Source organism: Triturus cristatus, chromosome 10 (genome assembly GCF_964204655.1).
Source record: "Triturus cristatus chromosome 10, aTriCri1.1, whole genome shotgun sequence".
Classification (NCBI taxonomy): domain Eukaryota; kingdom Metazoa; phylum Chordata; class Amphibia; order Caudata; family Salamandridae; genus Triturus; species Triturus cristatus.
In genome coordinates this window covers 566,222,766-566,244,917 of record NC_140593.1, presented here as the reverse complement: position 1 = coordinate 566,244,917, position 22,152 = coordinate 566,222,766, and the positions used below count along the sequence as shown (strand labels likewise).

The window sequence follows — 22,152 nt, the reverse complement described above, 5'->3', positions numbered from 1 at the left end:
TATCAGGACCAATCTCCTGACTGAGGTGCTGCAGCCAGCCTCCTGCTCCGCGGAGCCGCTGCTGCCCTTCAACGACGCACTTAGGGACATCTTGCTAATCACCTGGAACAAGCCTAACACAGGGGTTCCTGTGGCTAAGGGTGTGGTGCGCCGCCACTGCCCGGCTCCAGGCGACCCCAGCTTTCTCATGCAATACCCGATGCCTGAGAGTCTGGTTGTCCAGGCCTCTGCCTCTCTGAGCGCATTCCCTTCTGCTCCTACGGACAAGGAATCTAAGAAACTGGAGCAGTTTGGGAAAAATATTTTCACTTCTGCCAGTTTCGGGTTGCGGGCGGTGAATACTGCGTGCCTGTTGGGCCGCTATTCACATTCTTTGTGGGACACAGTGCCCGGCGGAAGCTCGGGCGGTGCTCTCCCAGGCCATTACCGAGGGGAGAGATGCTGCTAAATTCACTATCCGTTGTGGGCTTGACCCGGCCGACTCCCTCGTCAGTGTACTTTCCACAATGGTGGCGCTTCGCCGTTGCTCTTGGATCAAGACTACTGGCTTCTCCGGGGATTTCCAGAACACTTTGTTGGACATGCCCTTTGATGGCACACACCTCCTTGGTGACAAGGCGGATAGCACCCTGGAACGCTTTAAGGATTCTCAGGCTACGGCTCAGTCCTTTGGTCTCGCCACCACGCGCACTCCCTCTGGGTCTGCTTTTTGCTCCTTTCGAGGTCAGGGTCGAGGAGCCCAAGCGCGTTCCTTTCAGATCAGCCGGCCTGCGCAGCCGCAACCTCAGCACAGCGGCGGTCATGTGACCCGCCGTGGTGGGTCCCGGGGCCAGTGGGCGGGTCAATCCACCACTGCCCCTGCCTCCACCGCCTCAAAACCCTCCTAGTCTGGTGTTTAAGGCCCACCTGACGCCAGTGGGTAGAAGGATTCGCCATCACCTACCCCACTGGGGCATCATCACTTCGAACATGTGTGTTCTACAGATAGTCCAAAGGGGCTACTCCCTCCCCTGCGAGTCTACCCCTCCAGCCATGCCACCTCAGTGCCACCGCATGTCTGAGGATCACTTGGCACTTCTACAGCAGGAAGTTGCGGCCCTCTTGGCCAAGGGGGCCATCGAGCGCGTTCCAACGCCAGAAGTAGATTGTGGTTGTTATTCCCACTACTTCTTGATTCCAAAGAAGGACAAGGGCATGCGTCCTATCTTGGGCCTCCGGAACGTCAATCACTTCCTCCGGAAGGAGAAGTTCAAGATGCTCACACTTGCTCAGGTCTTGTCTGCCCTAGACCCGCAAGACTGACTGGTAGCGTTGAACTTGCAGGATGCTTATTTTCATATCCCCATCCTGCCAGCCCACTGGCGTTACCAACAGTTCACGATAGGCCACACGCACTTTCAATTCACTGTGCTCCCTTTCGGCCTTACCAGCGCCCGTCGGGTGTTCACGAAAGTGATGGCACTGGTCGCAGCTCATCTGCGCAGATCAGGGGTTTCAGTCTTCCCCCTATCTTGACGACTGGCTGTTGAAGGCGGGCTCGCCCCAGGCAGTCGTCTCCCACCTCCAGACTACGGCCGACCTCCTGCATTTGCTGGGGTTTTCCATCAACGTGCCGAAGTCGCACCTGGTTCCCTCTCTGAAGCGCCTCTTCATCGGAGCAGTTCTGGATATGACGCAGTTTCGGGTTTATCCTCCCGAACAGCGAGTCCGGGACATTCGGGCTAAGATTTCGATCTTTCGACCCTGGTCCTGGGTTTTGGTCAGGAAGACCCTGAGGCTGCTGGGCCTCATGCCCTCCTGCATCCTGATCATCAATCATGCCAGGTGGCATATGCGGGCTTTGCAGTGGGACCTGAAGTTCCAGTGGATGCAGCATCGGGGAAATCTGTCCGACTACGTCCAAATCTCGGAGGGCACTGCACAGGACTTGCAGTGGTGGCTCACGGACCAGCGTTGGGTCAGCGGCAGATCCCTTTCCCATCTCCAACCGGAGCACACAGTGGTGACGGACGCGTCCTTCCTGGGATGGGGCTGCCACATGGGAGAGGCGGAGATCAGAGGCCTCTGGTCTCCAGCGGAGTCCAATCTCCATATCAACCTTTTGGAGCTCAGGGCGTTCCTACTTGCACTGAAAGCATTCCTTCCCTCTGTCAAGGGGAGAGTAGTGCAGGTGTTCACAGACGACACCACCGCCATGTGGTACTGCAACAAGCAGGGCGGGGTGGGGTCGTGGCCCTATGTCAGGAATCTCTATGTCTCTGGAAGTGGCTGGAACGTCAAGGCATTTCCTTGGTGGTTCGACACCCGGCAGGTACCCTGAACGCCAGGGCGGACGAACTCCGCTGCAGGTGCATGTTGGATCACGAATGGCGTCTTCACTCAGAGGTGGTACAAGGTCTCTTTCGGCAGTGGGGACAACCTTGGTTAGATCTATTCGCCACCGAAGAGAACGCGCAATGTCGGCACTCGCTCAGCGATGCTTTTCGCCACGAGTGGCGTTCCGGTCTGTTGTACACCTTTCCGCCTATACCGCTTCTGCCCAGAGTGCTGTAGAAGATCAGGCGCGACCGGGCCAAGTTATTCTTGTGGCACCGGACAAGGCTCGAAGAGTTTGGTATCCCGAGCTACTCAGTATGAGCGTGGATCCCCCGATCCGACTGCCTCTTCGGGAGGATCTTCTGTCGCAGCACTGGGGGACGGTCCTACACTGGAACCTGTCCAGCCTCCACATCTTTGCGTGGAGATTGAGCGGCGACAGCTGATTCCATTTGAGTTGCCTCCTGAAGTCTGTAATGTTATTCTGGCAGCCAGGCGTCCCTCCACTAAAACTGTATACGCCTGTCGGTGGAAAATATTTGTGGCATGGTGCACAGCGAAAGCTGTAGACCCTCTTTCTGCCCCTCTTTCTGAGGTCCTTTTATTCCTTCTCTCTTTGGCCGAGCAGGGCACTATCAAGGGCTACCTTTCTGCTCCTTCAGCCTTTCTTAGGCTGCCTGATCAGCCCTCTCTTTTCAAGTCCCCGGTTATCAATAGATTTCTCAATGGCATTACTCACCTTTTCCCTCCTATTCCTTTTGTGATGCCTCAATGGGACTTGAACCTGGTTCTCACATACTTGATGTGCGCTCCCTTTGAGCCTCTTCATAACTGTCCTTTGCGGTTATTGACTTTGAAAACTGTCTTCCTGGTGGCCATCACCTCCGCTCGGCGGGTGTGTGAGCTCCAGGCTCTTTCATGTAAACCTCCTTTCCTGGTGATTCATCCGGACAAGGTTGTGCTTCAACCGCGTCCCTCATTTCTACCAAAAGCAGTCTCTGCCTTTCATCTCGGGCAAACTGTCACTCTGCCCACTTTCTTTCCGCCTCCGCACCATTCAAGAGGAGAGGCTCCACCGTCTGGACCCAAAACGTGCGCTTTCGTTCTATCTCAAAGGCACACAACAGTTCCGGGTAGATGACCAGCTCTTTGTTGGCTACGTGGGCGCCAAGAAAGGCCGGGCTATGCACAAGCGGACTATCTCCCGATGGGTTGTCCTGTGCATTAAAGCCTGTTACTCTCTGGCTAAACAGGAACCTCTGGTAGGACTACGCGCCCTTTCTACCAGGGCGACAGCAGCTACTACAGCATTGGGACGTGGTGTCCCCCTGCAAGACATCTGTCAGGCAGCCACTTGGGCCTCGCTGCATACTTTCACTAAGCACTATTGCCTTGACAGTCAAGTCCGGAGAGACGGCTTCTTTTGCCGTTCGGTTCTCCATGACTTTCTGGTGTAATCTCACTTTGCAGACCCACCACCGGGGTTGGTATTGCTTGGATATGTATTCTAAGGTAAGGAATCCATCACTAACGTGTCTCTTTCAGATGCACAAGTTACTTACTTGTGTAACGATATATCTGTAAGAGACATTAGTTAGTGATAGATTCCTGCGAACTGTTTTCTAGGGTTCAGTTCATCCCTTTCAGGGCCCTTGTTCTATTGCACCAGTAGTCGGTCTTTGACATGGCTCTGCGTTCCTGGCGCGGAAAAGCCGTGTACAGAACTGACGTCAGCGCGTGTGGGCGCGTCTTTGTCGCTCCGACGATGTCATCCCGGCAGCTACGACGTCAGCTACGTATGCGGAGCCGCACAACGACGCGTACCGACGCTGAGGGGTACTGCTGACAAACTTTACGGATCCAGTCTGACGCGTGGGGATATTATAATGTAAGGAATCTATCACTAACTAATGTCTCTTACAGATATATCGTTACAGAAGTAAGTAACTTGTGCTTCAAGTGATTTCAAGAAATAATGTGTTTGTATGCAGATGTACGTTCATATGTTAGGTGGTTTTGTCGCATGAGTCTGTTATTGAATCACATGCTTTGCAATCTCTCTTACAGTGTTAAGTCAGTTAACAGTTTTTGAAAATTGAAGAATTAATGAATGTGTGCTCACATAAGTTGCCATCTGTCAGACTGACAATTGCACAGACCTCAAGTCCGCACAGTTTAACAGCTATTATATAGATTCTGGCCTTCAGGCTGTGCTAATTCACAGTGCAGTTCTATAGAATGTAACTTTCTATTTTCGATTATGAAAAACAGTTTTGATGTTCACAGAAGTGGAGACGACTACTTTTAGGAAAGGTCTAGAGTCACTGGACATTTGCAATGAATGAATGTAAATTTGAGTGACAAAGCAGCCTTTCTGGTGAGCTTGACGGTTAACCTTGAAGCTGTAGCTTGCAGACCGAAGACCCTTGAATCCCAAAAGCTTAAAAATGTATCCATTAAGACATTCAGCAACTCGATGATGATGGTTTCTGGGGACAGTTGCTGAAGCAGAATTGCCATTACAGCAGTTTAATAACCAGAAGGCTGAATCAAACTACAAGTTTTTCTACTATAAATGGAAAGAACTGTACCCAAAACGAAGGCCATTGTTTTAAAACAGTTGGTTATAAATTACCTGTTAAATCTAAGGACTTAGTGACAAAAGGAAACATGTATGATTTCTCTACCATTTGCATCAAAATTGTATTTAGGGCCAGATGTACAAAGGTTTTTTTGGTTCGCAAACGGGCCGATTCACATAATCTGACAGTTTGCAAATGATAAAAGGCATTTTTCAATGTACAAAAGCCCATTTTGCGATTCTGTAACCTGTTACCGAATTGCAAATTGGGTTTGTGATATGGTATTAGAAAGGGGCACGTTTAGGGATTCCCTTCCTAATACAGAATAGCAGTGGTACATGTGAATGTTTTGCAACTGAAATGCAGTTGCAGAGCATTCTCATTTTACCACCTACTTCAGGTTGGTCTTAACAGATTCCCAAATGGGAAGGGGTCACCAAGAGATCCCTCCCCCTTTGTGAATTTATGTAACAAACATTTTTTAAGAGCAAGCAGTGGTCCCATGGACCACTGCCTACTCTTGAAAAATGAAAAAAAAGTTTCTGATTTTTCTTTTCGAAACACATCCCTTTTTCCTTAAAGGAAAATAGGCAGCCTTTAAAAAAATGCTTTATTGGACAGCAATCAAAGACATGGTGGTCTGCTGACCCCAGCAGGTCACCAACCCTTTGATTTTGTTTTTTTTTACGATTCCCAATGAGCTGCAAACCGAGACCTACCTCATGAATATTAATGAGGTAGGTCTATATGCAACCCACTGGGGATCGCAAAATGTGTCAAAACACATTTATACATTGGTGTTTCATATTACCAAATAGCGAATTGCAAAACCTCGCTATTTGCTAACCACAGTCGATTGCCTATGTACATCTGGTCCTTGATCCCTTGGTCAGCACAGAGGGCATACAAACGCACATAAAGCACCTTGGACTCAAAAAGATGCTTCAAAAGTAACAGTCAACCCTCAAATCAGTGGTCTTAGTCTTGAACCCAAGCAAGTTTTAATCCCAAAACATCTTTGGAGCCAAAATCCTTTACATTTTGCAGGGTGAAACTAATTTATATTAACACGCTGTGCAAATTCCCACCATGTTGTAGTTGGACTTGTAATAGTACCTTGTTTAGCTAGAATGACTCCTCCTGATGTTGACTTAAAACCCACTAACTGTATGGCTGTTGAATTCGTTTTTAATAAGTTTTTGGAAAAAAGGTCAATTGTCATTTTTTGATACCATATCCAAAACTGTTTTAATAGAGGTTGATTGTCTTTTAGCTTGGGGGTACAGAATTTGAAACCCTTTGAATATATTGTGGCCAGGTGGCTTCTCTGCATGGTGTGTGCGCGCTTCAAACTTTCGACTAAAAAACAAAAGAACCTATGGTATTTATGTGTGTAAATTCAATAGGAGATCTAGGGAAATAGACCAATTAGTGCATGAAATTACATTTTTGGGACTCTGCTTCTTCAGTGTCTAGTAGAGTGTTGGCTGGATCATGCAGCACTATTTCAGCAAACTAGTTACAACTTTGTGCCTGTCCTGATACCATCACATTTTGACTACCATATTTTCTCTCACTTCTTCAGTGTCTTCAGTATAAAAAAGAGCACAATCATGACGGAGTGAATGTCATTTTGTATTGGACACAAATTGCACACTTTGTAAAAGTCTCTTAAAGGGTGTCTTTTTCTTTAATTGACATCTAGAAAATAGAGGCAAACTATAAATGTAATGAGTCATTTTAATATGAGCTGCATTGCTGATTAACAAAGTTCAATAAAGGTTTCTAAGCAGCTCGGTCTATAAAGATTACACGTTCTGGTTGTTTTCTTTCTGATGCCTCTCATGCTTTTGATCTGCAAGTAGAAATAATTAATCTGAATTTGGTGTCAAAGTGTGGTGTATTGAAAATAATAAGGGAACTCTTGAGGAGCCTTTCTAGCCACATTTATGGTCTGTAACCACAATTTTAAGATTCAACTAAACTCTTATTCTAAACTCAGAAACTAGATGGTTGCATTATACATAGAATGAAAATGTAACCAAGTAGATTCGAGCCATAAAACTATTGTTACAGGTCAGCAAATTGTTCCTTTTCTTGCCTAGAAATTTCTGGAGAACATATTTTGTCCTACAAAAGATCTGTATCTTTTAATACACCACTCTTTTTCACTGTATGTGACTTTTCTGCCACTTTTGGAGGATAATCAAAAGGTTTTCATTCAATGGCACCTGCTCACACATCAAATACTTTTCATTATGTACTTGATTTTACAGAGTATGCTACAAACATGTTTAAACCCCCTTCAACTTTGATATTGGTTACCCTAAGTCTGCGAGGAAATGTAACCCCCAGCACTTTCAGTCCAGTCAGACTTGAAAATATACAAGGTGGTAATTACCATTCTTCTAAGAAGGTGAGGCACCTAGGTTCTATCACCTAGAGTCTCACTAGATGGAGATAAGAGTATTACATCAAAATGGTGAAGACCATGCCATTTGAATTACTTTGTATGAAGAATAGTAAAAAAGGCAGGGAAACAAAATAGATATTTGGCTTTCCTCTCCTAGTGCAAACAGGAGAGGCAGGGGCCATTCTCAGCAAGGGCTAACTAATCTGAACAACCACCTTAGGATGGCACTAGATATGTTTCATACTATTATAATGTTGACTTCTATCAACATCTGCTACTACTGGTAGACATTCATAGTTGAGATCTAAGGTTCAAACTAATGTTCTTAAAATGTGGTTTATTTGTAAAATTTCATAATGAGACCAAGTCAGCAAAACTCTACATAATAAGACAAATCAACAGGCCCAGCTGGCCTATAAAAGAAATCCCCTGTAGGGCGCTTCCTGCCGTCTTGCACTTGGCTAAAAATGGTTTTACAAAATGATAACTTCATTCATACTCGTTGACTGGAAGTTAAGTCATCATTTATATATTACCTAATAGCATTAAACCACTCATTGTTGTAGTATGGGTATTAGTGTGGATTCTCTTCATTTTACCAAAAGAATTGTAAGTTATATTGCAGGTAATATATTATTTTTTACCGTATTGGAAATATTGAATCTGACGTTGGTTGGGTTAGGAATCGTGGATTTACCAATCCAAGAATAATGCCAAATAATGCTAAATTTATCAGTTTGAGGCGCAGACGTGGAAAAATAAGGCAGGAAGAGCCATATTAAGGAATTATATCTAATTAAGTATGATAGTAGAAATTAAACTATATCTCGTACATATTTCTACCACAGATAAAGAACTGATATAACAAGCCTTGGGTAAATACCTATCTCTCCAAGAGGAAGCACAGATAAAGCAGTAGGAAAGTAGAGGGCACCATACATGCTATTCTATACTTTCATTGGAAGATTTGGTTCCTTTTTTATTATGTTGACCTTGGTTAGGAAGTCCTTGTGTTGTCATGTTAAAAGCATTGCTAAGTTGATGGCAATACAACTATAGAGTGCCTCTGATCTTTACTGATGACTAAGAACCCCAGTGTCTGGTCACTATTCTCCAATTGTGAGTGAGAGTAAATGCTTGCAATTCAGAGTTTAAAAGATGAATGCATGGTTATTTCACCGTACTTCTATTGGTAATTGAGTTTGTAAATTTTCTTCCAATAGACTAGGAGTTTTAAATATGGTGTAACACTATAGTTTTCTCGAGTAGTACAAGTAGCTTAATGATTTTTGATGGGTGTTTGATGAGCAAGGGGACATAGGCTTGGAGAGTCTTTCAAGATGTAATGGGAAGGGGGCTGGTTAAGTGCAAAGCTCTGGTTGTAGGTATTTGCAGTAGCGTCTGCTACTAAGCGCGGGTGATGGGGCAGATTGGAGTGGAGGGTGTGTACAAAAAAAAACGTACCTGGGTGGCGCCGCCTGTCCTCCGTCGTCTTCTGGCGCAGCAATAGGAAGCACACAGCCTCCCAATATCCCCTGTCCAATCACAACGCTGCCTCACAGCTGCGTTGTGATTGGTCTGAGCGCTGTGGTTCAGTGCTCAGACAGGGGCTTGGAGGCTGGGCATCTTCCCCATCAGGCTGTGTAATGAAGCCTGGTGGGGGAAGATGCAAAGTATGTTTGACGGTTTGGCCAGCCAAGCAGTCATGTGCACTTAGGGATTGTGCTTACAGCTGCTTCTTCCTGCACAGGCAAGGCAAGCCCAGCCCCACCCGCCTTGCACCACACCTAATCAGGAAGGAAAATGATAATAACTTAAGTTATTATCATTTTCGTTTTTACGACACTCCTCCGCCTTAATGGAGCAGCCGCCGCAGGGTATTTGTGGTGGTGTGTTGTTGGCATGGACTTTGATTTTGAAATGTTTTTGATGGCAAAATGGTAAGTGGCTAGACATATTGGGCAGTAGCTTCCTCTATCCAGTGGCCCAAATCTTCCCATTGCCTAGCACAAAGAAGAATGCAAATGCATGATGAGCAGGGAATCTTATCCTCCTACTTTCCATCTACTACATCCCACTGTGTTTCCCGACCCAACCAAGACAATCTGTCAGTCGCTCTCAGATTAGTTTCTTGCCCCTGCCCTGTTTTTCGGACATATCTAATTCTATTTATGCACTTTCACTTGGATGGAGGAATAAAGGGGGCTCTAGTTACATTGTCTATTTTGCTCAGTGGCACCTAGTCTATGTCTTAATTAGAACAACGATTTTATAATATGTTGTATATATTTGTATTGATTTACAAATTGTAATATATGCCATTCCCCGCTTTCGCAAGGCAAGGACAGGCGGCAGAGCATTCGCGGTTAGGACCGCGAAACTCTGGAATGCCTTGCCACTCCCCCTCCGCCTGTCTGAGTCAGAATCGACTTTCCGGCGAGGCCTAAAAACCTGGTTCTTCAATAGCTCCTAGATCTCTGTGTACCTGTGACAGTCGACTCCCTCAGCGCCGGTACACCTCTGTTGGGGGTATCTGTGCGCTTTATATATTTCCCAACAAATAAATAAATAAGCAATTTTTATTATGCTTGAGCTATAATTCAAATAATCTGCCAATCATTTTGTATTTTTATTAATTGAATAGTCTGAAGAACTGTATAATGTTTTTATAGAATAGTCGATATTTTGTTGGTTTAATAATAATTTAGTTTTAGGGGCCAAATAAACAGTAATTGTTTGTGTTTGATGGGAAATGAAACAAATTCCGCTAATATAATAGAGGGCACTTAAATGGACACGTCTTAGTAAGCCACAATAAATGCAAGCACAGAGGTTCACCAGCACGGCTTAATAAAGATGCAATGGATTTTAGATGATTCTAATGTTTATTTCACAGACTGACAATCTACCTTTAGTGGTCAGAAAATAGAAGACCTGTGAGTGGTACAAAAGGTACAACTTCTCCCAACAACTGACAGAATTCATTTGACATGGCAAAGGATGAAAGAGCGTTCAGTTCGACCTCAGACCAATTAACATTGTAACAAGAAATCTGGTAGCACTTCCAAAATGTGCTGCACTTTTGTGTAATTTGGCAGAAATGTTCTTGGAGGTGGAAGCTCTAGAAACGCTACCCCAAGGTACTCTGATCTTTGAGTGGTCAAACCATATATCAGTGTACATCTGTATAAAAATACAGATTTAAATATCCAATGTGAACAAAATGTAAAGGTGAAGTTTCTGGGTGCAATAATACACTTGGGTGGAATAATTGCATTTCGTGCAGATGAAAGAATAGAGATAGTCCACATCTGTGATAAACAAATGTATAGGTACCAATGAGGAAGATAGTCATGCAGACAGTTTTTGTTTGGAGTGCACATGTGGATGTGCCCACTACAGGACCAGATAGGATGCCAAAGGATACAGTCAGATGATAATTGAAAGGGCATATATGTCGAAATATTCCAACTCCGTGGCTTGGGTAATTCAGAAGCATCTTCATAGGGATCAGAATGCTCCAGCAAGAACAAAGATTAGGGCTGGGCGACACAATCAAAATTTGCTTTAAAAGGTGTAATGATCCAAAATCATTACTTCAAAGTAAACAATGAGGTCTCTTCAGTAAAAAAATTCTTGTGAAATCTCATTTCCCAACAGTCTGTCAAAATATTTAGCCCTCTCGCTGTACTTGCATTGTTTCATGTTTTCCATATTTGTTGTGTGCAAGTATAATTGATTCCTTTCAAACAAAACACCCCCAAACTGTTTCAATGACTTGCTCTTGATTGTTATTACCTAATATATAAATTGAGAAAAAAAATGCCCCTCAGTTTGTGTCCCCATCTTTTAGAAGATCTCCTCCGAGCCTCTCAACAAATGTGTTTGCTAAGTGCCCGCACAGTATTTGATGTTTTCCATATTTATTGAGTGTAAGACAATAGTAGCAGTTTTGTCATTTGGGGGAAGGAGATTGACAAAGGTTTTATTTTTTTGTTCAAGGGAAGTTGAGCAATAAAGATGTTGACAATCGCAGATTAGTGGTATGTAGCATGAATATTATTTTGCTCTACTAAACTAGCTGCCCTTAGAGGAAGGGACACATAGAAGACCACCTGCATCGCCTGTAAGGTGGTATACTTGAATATCTCAAAATGTCTGGCAAGTGAACAAAGTGAGCATAGTTGAAGGTAGCAAAAGACCTAAGGGGGAAAGGCATACCTATGCCTCACTCATCTGTCTTACTAGAAAAGCTATAATTGCAAATTGTACTTTCTCCAGCCATACTATAAAAGTCTGTTTTTCCTCCCAACTGTGATAGACTTGGCACCTTCTTTCTCAGTATTCTTAGCCTACATAACAAATGCCATCTGATTGCTGATAGGTCGGGAAACCTGCATGTAAACGTGCGTCTTGTTATTAGTGTATATATTGTTCTCTTTAAATTTGTCTTTCCCAATGTGTGAAGTTCTCTTGCACCCTTAATCAGAGTTAGAGCTGCATTAGTAGAGTAACAAAATATTGTAAAAAAAATATATATTTTCAATATGTAAAACCATCCATATTAAGAGCATATAAGATATTGCTGATGCTGCCACCTGGCACAAGTGTCTGGAAACGTTCGCCCTATCGATGTGCACACCATCAATACAAAATTCCTGAATAGTGAAGCTAAAACATATTGTTATAGTGGAACCAAATGTGAAGATTTGCATATTTATGATTCCTCGACTCAAACATTTATTGATACAGTCTTTCAGGAAATAAATTAAAAACAGTCTACCGCAAACAACATGTTTTATGAAACTCTGTGTAGAACTTAAATACAATTTGAATTCCCATTTAGATAGATGCGTAACTCTGATTGGATTTTTTCATCGGAAGTGAGAAATTCGATTGGTTTATTTCTTTTGAAATAGACTATTGTTTTGATTCTTTTAATCTTTTGATCGCACTTTTGGAAGGGGTTTGAGCCTTTTTGGAGCCCTTATGATGCTGGCTCTATTAATGTTCAGCCTTGTATGTATGCAGCTATAAGCTTATTCATTGAAAGTGCTAGGAATATTATTTAAACAATTCCCTGTCTACTTGCAGGACCAGAATTTGGAGGAGAAAAGAACTGCATTTACATTGGTATGGCAACTGAGGATCTGGATGTGGCTGAGTTAGTCGAGACTATTGCATCAACAGGAAGAGAAATTGAAGCCAATTCAAAAGTATGTATAAGTAATGGAGAACCACATGTTCAAAGCAGTACATTGAGCCCACTTGTATAATATAAAGTTACAGTTTAGTCTGCTAGGTTCAATGCTAATTTTAGTTAATGTTACCAAAAGAAACATGCTGGTTCCTACTTTAGGCAGTTAATCGATAACATAGGGCTGTTTTATTTTCTTGCCATTGGTTTATAATATATTTGACTTTCCGTCATTGGCCTCTTCAACATTGTGTGGTGTGTCTGTGTGTGTATATATATGTATGTATATGTATGTGTATATATATATATGTGTGTATATATATATATATATATATATATATATATATATATATACTCAACAACAGTGTCAGGATGTTGTTTTGCCATCAGAACAGTAACCTCACATCCCTAGCCATGTTGTAAATACCTTAATTTGATCAATACCATCTCAAATTCTACTATCCTAAGTATCTTAACCTTTCTGATTGAAGAAAGAACAAGAGTTTCCTTGGAACTTGAATTAGAAATCATTTCTTCTCTGAAGAGCATATTCGTTTGAGTGGGCTAGTGGTAGGTGTTTTCCTCCATAGTATAATGGTGGATGTGCCTCCTAAACCTCTTTTTAAAAACTTGGTAAAGACTTTAAATGTAGTGCAAATCCTTGTTGCAGTGTCCGTCACTATTGCCTGTTTGCTGCTTGCTGAGAGTAGCTGATGCTTGGCTGCTTTGACACATTAATGTAGCTCAATTTCCTACTTTTTTTCTTAAACCAAATGCAGATTTTGGAGACCTCTTTGAATAGCAACAGAACCACCAAGAACCTTTAAAATGTCCGAATGCCAAACCTCTGCGCATCCTGGTAGTGGGCATACACTGTAATGGAAATAACAAAAACAAATATTTGCTTGATTTCCCCCATTATCAATCATGGTTGATAAAAACCTTCCTCCCAACCTATTTTAACACAGAGTGAAAACCTTGACTACCAATTTTCTCTTAATATCTATGTATGTGTTAGAGGTATTCGGGAAGTGCAATGGTGAGGTCCCCATTATGTCATAGAAGTTCTATAGTATATATGATAATGTTATTAACTTAATATCTTATTTAATGCTGATGTGGTGACTGTGCTGCCTTCATTTTTTATTAGCAGGAAATATCTTAGATTCATCAAAGCTTCTTGTGTTATATTTTTTTATCACATAATATGTCTGGGTCATAGGATGAATTGCTTATCTTACTATGCCAACCCACTCCCTCTTAAAGCATCTTTTGTAGGCTCTGATATGCTGTTCACATATTTTCTGAAATGTTGTGTTATATATGAATGTTTAACATCTGATTAAATGGTTTACATTGACATTCTTTCATAGCTTTTAGAAAACATGACTGAAGTTGTTCGTAAAGGGATATTGGAAGCTCAGGTCCAACTGCAGAAAGCAAATGAAGAAAGACTGCTTGAAGAGGTGGGAATGTTTTTCAAAATGTTAACTCAAATCCAAGTTTCTAGCTTTGTCATCTGCATTAGCTTTGTTTAATTTGTTTTACAGGGAATATTGCGCCAGATCCCAGTAGTTGGATCAGTGCTGAACTGGTTTTCCCCCGTCCAGGCATCACCACATGGTAGAACTTTCAACTTGACCGCAGGTAAAACTAAGGTTTTATGAACTGTATATCTTCAATAATGTCTTAACTTCTTTACGTACACCTACCCGGGTCTTAACTTATTTGGTGGTTTGCATTGCAATTCTGGACTGGATATGAAACAAGTCCTAAACAAGATCACAAGTGTTTAATTTACAATCCATTGATATTCACCTCGGAGAGTGTTTTAGCCCATAGATTTGCAGTACTCCTATCCAATACTTTTTGGCTACTTTTTAGTTAAAGTTCTGAAGTTAAAGCTACATTCCTAATTCTGTTTTGCTTTGTGAATTTCAGTTTGTACCCGAAGATTTTCAAACTGTGCCATCAATCAATCATTATCTGTTAGTATGAGACACACTCAGACGCTTCTTTGGCATTTCCTGCTTCTCGCTGCATTCTTTGGATACAAACTCCTTGACTTCAGATTGAGGGTGGCCATAATTGATGGACAGTGATTGTCATTGCTTCCTTCGAACTGATATTTCTGCCACCCATGCCTAGCCTTTAAGGTATTCTTAAAGTATTGTGGGGGAGGATATCATCTGCCGTGCCAACTTCCTTGCAGTAGCAACATGAAAACATACTGAAGAAGAGGCACAAGAGGACACCTAGGCAGAGTTTGAGATGCCTGCAAACTTGTACCTTAGGCTTGGTATTCAACCTTCACTGACACTACGAAAATGCAAGATTGCGGTCTCCTTGCAGTCCTAATCTCTGCTGTGTCAGGGCTGCTTTTTCCGGCACAACCTTTAATGCATGTGTCTCTCAGGCTTGGTGTCTCTCACTGTTCTTCAAAAGCTGGTGGTTCCACCTCTAGACCCAATGCAGCCTGAGCTGACCTGAGGGGGCACAGTGACCACCATGAGGCTTCCAGCGCCCCACCACACTTTTTTGGCTCATGTGGTGTTTTCTGTATGGTCAGCCTGCCATGGGGAACATCCACCATGTCACTTCACCACGTATTACCTTGTTGATTTCCCTGTTGCCTGGCTGCACTAGCTCTATAGCGCACCCAGTCCTGCAGGAGGTGTTCCTCCTGCTCCATGTTTGGGCCTCCTATGTCCCGTTTCCCTCTAGGCAGACGTCCCCGGGCTGACCATGTGCGCATCCCTCTCCCGCCCGACACCTGCCACCTTGTGTCTAGCCCTGAATGTGGCCCCTCCTTCTGTGACGGAGGGGAAGGTATCTTTTGGGTTGCAGCCCTCATCTTTGCCGTCTTCCATAAACCACCTTGCCTCCAGACGTACTGGTCGCTGAAGTTTCCTCAGTGGTTCAAGGGCACTGATTAAGCATCTAGCGCATCATGGTCTTTCGGAGGCATGTTATGACCTTGCCTAAATGTTCTCAGCCTCCCTTTGATAATCTGTTGTTAGGCATCCATTCCTTCATTCGCTACTGGCTTTTCAGTGGCTCAGGTTCTGCTCTGCGCAGTTCGTGAACGCTGATGCTGTATATTTGGTGACTTTGCTTCTGTAGCCAACGGTCACTATAGTGTAGTAGCCATCTTGATTCCCTTCTCACCGCCTCCTTTCTTCTTCTCTGCAGTGGCCTCTGCAGTACCTCCTATGCAAAATTGGGTAATCAGTTGACCCTTGAAACTCCTCAATCTATTCTACCAATGGTTTGGCATCCTGGAGGAGACTCACTTTGTGTTGATGGGCGGTGATCCTCTGGCATGTGACAGGTGATTAGGGATCATGTGTCTGCTACATTGCCTGCTCAGCCATACCTCTTACATCTGTGGATATAGAGCATGCATATTCCAGTACCTCTGGGGCTGGGAGTGAAGAGAGCACACACAAACCTGAATGCGCCGTTTAGCAGCTCGGTTTGAAGATAAACCATCCCATCCGCTAGGGGCGCTCTGTTTCTCATCCTAGTTTCATGTATACCACTTCTCTATGGCTTACATAAGTCCATACCCCATCTCGCAGTCCTGTTTTGTGGGAACTGTCATGCTTCCCTATTTCTGGGCAAGATCCTGTTTGGCCACGTTTCCCAATTTTATAAAGAATTTCTTGAGGGTAGTTACATCAGAGTCTTTCTATATCCCTAATAGTACAAGTGCGGCCTTTGGGTCAGTGGCGGAATCTGTGGCATCCTCAAGCCTTTTTGTAACCTAATACCAGTATCTTTGAATTTTGGTGCACTCCCACAAAATAGGAATGATGGCATTGACATCCATCCGCTGCTTGAGTCTGTAGCTGGCTTTTATGGCCATGTCTCTCGGGAAGCTCACCGCATCACCACACATCATTCAAAACTCCAATTTCGTTTTTTGCCATTTTTCCTTCAACTTCACAAATTCTTTTTGCGCTTTAGTTATGAGCGTGCTGTAAGTGAATGATGGCCTTTGTGGTGAGTTGTCCATTTAACACCTCCTCTGTAGAGAGGAGTCCTCTTTTGCTTTAGTTATGAGAATGCTGTAAGTGAATGATGGCCTTGGTGGTGAGTTGTCCATTTAACACCTCTGTAGAGAGGAGTCCTCTTTCGTCTCCTCATGGGCTGCATTTCTGGCTTGTCTTATGGCAGGAGTACCACTTGGGTGTGGGCTAGCTCATAGATGTGCAGTAATCCTGGGATTAATTGTGACACGTATGTGGTACAAAGTTCGACTGGTCAACCATCTGCTCTAGGGGTTTTACCTTGCACCATTTGTTTAAAAGCCAGGGATATCTCGTCTGAGGTCAGTAGGTCCTCTAGTTCAGTAGGGTAGGCTATCTGTATTCTTAGAACGTGCAAATTGTTCAGGAATCCCTGTATTGTGGGGGCATCCACGTTTCCCTGAGTGGTATACAGTGCACCATAGTAGGTCCGGGACATGTGGATTATCACCTCTTGGTGTTAACAATGCCTTCTGTCGGGGTGTGTATTGCTGAAATTGGATTTCTATGGGACTCCAACTGAACGAGCCTGGCAAGGAGTCTCCCTGCCTTATCCCCTTCTGCTTGTGGCAGGCCTTGAATGCTCTATAATCCAAAGAACCTAGCTTAGCAAGAGTAGTCCTATAAGTGAGTTTTACTTGTTCTAGCGGAGCTGCGGTGGTAAGGTCCGTGGGCACTTGCAATTCACAGGCTCTTATATCTGTCTCAAGCTGCTGCAAGTCCCTGCGGAGTACAAGTTTATTACCTTAATCTGATTTGATAGCTAGGCCTCTATGGACTGACTTAAAGGTGTCCCACTCCAGTAAGGAATCTGCAGCAGTTGCCTCGTTGTCTTGATAATAGTGTTCCAGTTTTTCCGCCAGAGTAGCATGGACTTCTGTGTCAAGAAGAGCCTTCATAGTGAGGCGCCACACTGGTATATGTAGGCACCCTCTACCCCGGGCCAGGGTAAGCTGGAGCGGATTGTAGTCCAAGAAAGTACATCCTAAATACTTGCCCACTGACACCTGGGATATTGCCTCTGCGCTGCAGTGACAAAGGTCAATTCTGGTATGTAGATCATTTAAGTCTGAGTATTATGAGTGTTTCTTGAGTCCGGTGGAGGAGTCGCCAGACGTTTGGTACTTGTGCATGGGTCGCCCATCATGGTAGGTGTTTTGTTAGCGTTATGGATTGTGCACCGAAATGGTTGGTGCGAGTGATCCAGTGATATGTTGGGGACACAATTGTAATTGGGCTTCCCAAATACAAGGTGCGAGAGCATTATTAAGTTGTGCAGGTGTCAGCGTATCGTGGAAGGCTGCCAGGTTTGAGTTAGGCACATAGAGTGATATCAGTGATAGTGGAAGTCGGTCCAGCAGTCCCTCCACTACCATGCATCTGCCCTCAGAGTCCACCCTCAAGTGCTGTATGGAAAAGGGCATCCCCGGGGCCACCCATATCAAGGCACCCCTGGCATATCTTATATGTAGTACCCACAATCATGCCTTTCCACCTCCTACACCACCTCTCCAGATAACGCAAGAAAGGATGCGTCTCCTGAAGGCATTCTTTACTCCAGTATTGGAACTTCCATAGATTCCCATAGCTTGTATCATTCCCCGTCGTCGAAATGGGGTCTCTGTAAACAAAATAACATAGCAGTAGGTACAAAAGAGAAAGAAAAAGGCCTAGGCCTCATTCCCTTTTGTAGCATATCCACCTCTTTTTTGCAAAATACCAAAGTAAAGCCACAGCCAATCAGATTAGCCTCACCCCATAGAACCCTCCTGAGAGAACCTCAGAGCCTCAGATTTTCTACTGCACGTTGTGCTCAGGGAGTCTCCTTTGAGCTCTGCTCACTTCAACTGTAGTTGACTACTTTTTCAGCATTTTTTCTTCAGAATTGTTTGGTATTTCATCTAGAAATGTCTGATTAGGAGAAGAAAGCCCTTTTCAAGGCTTGTTCCACCTGTGGCAAGAAGAGGCGGTATGTGGAGGACAGGCATAAGGACTGCATTTATTACCTGTACCCTGATCACAAGGCAGCGGACTGCAAGATCTGCCACACCTTCTCTACAAAGACCCTCTGGGACCATGAGGGTCGCCTCCTCACTTGGCTCCAGAAGCTGAAGTCGAGGAAGGAAACTCTGTTAAGTGACAGTGAGGACTCATCATCTGGCACCTCATCTAGAAGGTCAGTGAAAAGGGGTATGGCTTCCCCTTCACCATCCTCAGAACGTCCTGTTAAGGCCTCAAAAAAAGACCCCCCGTGAGTCTGAGAGCTGGAGTCCTAGCAAATCTCCTCACCATGGTACAAAGGAGAGGGAAGGACTATCTTCAGCTGCAGCAGTGGTGGATTCTGCTAAAGCTTTTAAAAAGCCCTCTTCTCTAACATCTGAGAAGTCAGAGAAAGATTCCAGATCGTCGACGACGCTGCAGAAGACTCAGTCGACGAAGACTTCAAAATCCCAGGTGAAAAAAGTTGCACCGTCGACGGGCTCGTCGATGGTACCTTCTAGCCACAGTGTCGACGACGGTTACGGTGATGACGACGAGGGTGTCGATGACTGTAGAGGCGACGACGGTGTCGTCAACCATAGCAACTACGACGACGACTATGACGACGGCAGGAGTGTCGACGGTCTCGTCGACGGCAGTGTCAACGACGCCCATCTCTTCGTCGACGATTCAACCATCGATGGTGGATCTTCCGTCAACGACCTTGTCGACAATGGTTTGTCTTACAACCCCATCGTCGACAGAGAGGATCACTATTTCCTTAAAGAGGATAACGCCTGATATGACGTCTCCAAGGAGGATTACCCCCTTGCCTCCCGCACTGTTGCTCGAGGAAGAGGACTCTGACAGGGATGATCAGGATTCTTTTGGCTATGCCCATAGCCCCTCACATTTATTGGTAAAATGCCAAGACACTGATTTTGAGGGCGAATACATTCATGAAAGCTCATACCAGCATTCCTATCGTCGTCAGGAAGGCGCAGGCCAGGAGATTGTTTCAGTCCCTTCTTCCCTCCTGGCAGATCTCCAGGGCATGTTGCAGGATTATAGGAAGAGGTTTTCTCAAGCTACTCCTCCTCCTTCTTCGACCTTTTTCTGTAGTGCATGCTGTGCCTACACCATCAGCTTCTGCAGTGGTTTCTCTGGGAGAACCATCCCAGATGGTTTCACAGCCACAGGTATCCAGCCCAGGTATACCTCCAGTGGTCCAAGATGTTCAAGATGATTCCTCGGACGAGGATCAGGATGATGGCAACAGGTCTAACCAGTATGTAGAGTGGGATGATTGTGACCCCGGATCCAGCTTCACCTACTCCGGATCCAGTGGATTCTCTCTGGCAGACATTGGGGGATTTCACAAACTGATGGAAAGGGCCTGCAGTAGATTCAAACTTCCTATGCCTTCAGTTCAAACGGAATGCTTCCTTTATGATTTTAAGGAGCCCTACAGGAAAGTGGTCCGTTCCATTCCCATTGTCAGCCATGTCTGGGAGGAGGGTTTGAAGGCAATGAAAAACCTGTCTGTCATACCAGTTTTGCCACGCCTGGAGAAGAAGTACAAGGCTCCTTGATAGGTCAACCGAAGCCGGATTCGGTAATATCGCAGGCGGCGCAAAGAAAGTCACGCAATCCTTCTACACCCCTGACAACTCCTCCCGATAAAGAAGGCAGGCGCCTTGATAAGGCGGGGAAAAGGTTTTCCTCTATGGCAAGTCTCTTGGTACGGGCAGCGAATGTGTTGGCAATCCTTGGTAGATACGATCGCCAAATGTGGTGCGACCTCTCACCATATTTGGACCAGCTCCCACAGGAATCCAAGGTGGAGGCCAAGAAGATTCTACAGGAGGGAGAGGCTACATCAGCGGAAGTGATCGACTGCGCAATTGATATTGCCACGACAGCTTTACATTCACTGGCAGGCGCAGCTGTTCCTCGTCGCCAAGGCTGGCTCCGGGCGACATGGTTCCGGCCAGAGGTCCAGAACAAAATTCTGGACCTTCCGTTTGATGGTGAGGCATTATTTGACAATCATATTGACGATGCCCTCCAGGACATTAAAAAGGATACGGAGACGGCAAGATCTCTAGGAACTCTTCAGTATCTGAAGGTTCCTTTCCGTGGGGCCAGGGGGAAGAGTACCACATCCTACAGAGGTTCGTACCAACAACAATGGTACTCTTCTTATTGTTCAACGTCTCAGTCTTATCGACCAACATACCAACAAAGACAAGGCCAGACCTCTTCTTTCTCTAGGTCCAACACTAGAGGAGAACAAAATCGCCAGGGACGTGACACCTCCAAGAGGCAATAGCGGCATTCTGGCTCTGCCTGCTGTACCCACCTCCCCGTCAACATCTGCGGGAGGCAGGGTGTCTCAATACCTCCACAACTGGAAATGGATAACCGTTGGGTGCTCAACATCATTCAAAATGGCCATACGCTGGAGTTTATTCATATGCCACCCTCCAAGCCCCCTGTCGCTATGCCTTCAAAACATCTGCGTCTCTTACGGCTAGAAGTTGATCAGATGCTCCTTAAGGGAGCAGTGGAGCCGGTTCCCCTGTCTCAGAAAGGGGAAGGTTTTTACTCCAGGTCTTTCCTGGTCAAGAAAACGCTGGAGAAATGGGGCCCCATTTTAGATCTCAGGGAGCTAAACGCCTATCTCATCAGTCAATCCTTTCGGATGGTCTCTCTCCAGGATATCTTACGTCTCCTCAACTCAGGAGATTTCATGGCCACTCTCGATCTCGAAGATGCGTATTTTCACATACCCATTCATCCAGCCCACAGGAGGTTTCTACGATTCACAGTAGCCAAGAGCCACTTCCAATTAAAAGTTTTACCCTTTGGACTTCGCTCTGCCCCGAGGATCTTTACCAAGGTGCTGGCACCGGTGGCAGCTTTCCCTAAGGAAACCGCATTTTCAAATCTTCCCCTACCTGGACGACTGGTTGCTGAAGGCTCCGTCCAGGTGGACAGTGGAGGAGACAGTCGAGGCATGTACGACTCTGTTCAGCAATCTGAGTCTGACTCTCAGCAGGGAGAAGTCGTCTCTCTGTCCGTCCAAGAAAGTACGATTCCTAGGGGCTATCTTGGACACGTCTCTCAACAAGGCTTCTCCATCCTTTGAAAGGCAAGAAAAACTGAGGTCCTTGGCTCATCTGTTGAGAAAAAGAAAGTGTCTTTCAGTACGCCATTACAAATCCCTTCTAGGAGTGATCTCTTCATGCATCCCTCTGATACCCCACTGCAGGTTGCGGATGCGATCTCTTCAGGAGAAACTAGACATGCAATGGCAGCAAGTACACGGCTCCTTCGACGACAAGGTGGTGATTACTGCGGCAATGAAAAAAGCAGCCTTGTGGTGGACAAAGGAAGAGAATTTATCCCAAGGTCTATCCTTCGTAAGCAATCCGGCTCCTCAAGTTGTAAAAACAGATGCCTTGCTGGAAGACTGGGGTGCGGTGCTTCAAGACTTACATGTAAGCGGGCATTGGTTGCCCCGGCACCGCCTTCTTCACATCAACCTCCTGGAGCTCAGAGCGATTAGTCTGGCACTGCAGGCATTTCTTCCACGATTGCAGGGTTCAACGGTTCTCGTCCGCACAGACA

At 44.9% G+C, this 22,152-nt stretch overlaps 1 protein-coding gene across 3 annotated transcripts in view; it reads left to right on the top strand.

The window, feature by feature from the left end:
- The window catches only part of PDXDC1 (pyridoxal dependent decarboxylase domain containing 1), a 360,469-nt gene that overhangs the window by 318,497 nt on the left and 19,820 nt on the right, over positions 1-22,152 (top strand). For all 3 annotated transcript variants that reach the window (XM_085632067.1, XM_085632066.1, XM_085632068.1), the window contains 3 exons: positions 12,406-12,527; positions 13,882-13,974; positions 14,059-14,155. In XM_085632067.1, the coding sequence (XP_085488193.1) occupies positions 12,406-12,527; positions 13,882-13,974; positions 14,059-14,155 (312 nt within the window). The remainder of the gene's footprint in view (positions 1-12,405; positions 12,528-13,881; positions 13,975-14,058; positions 14,156-22,152) is intronic.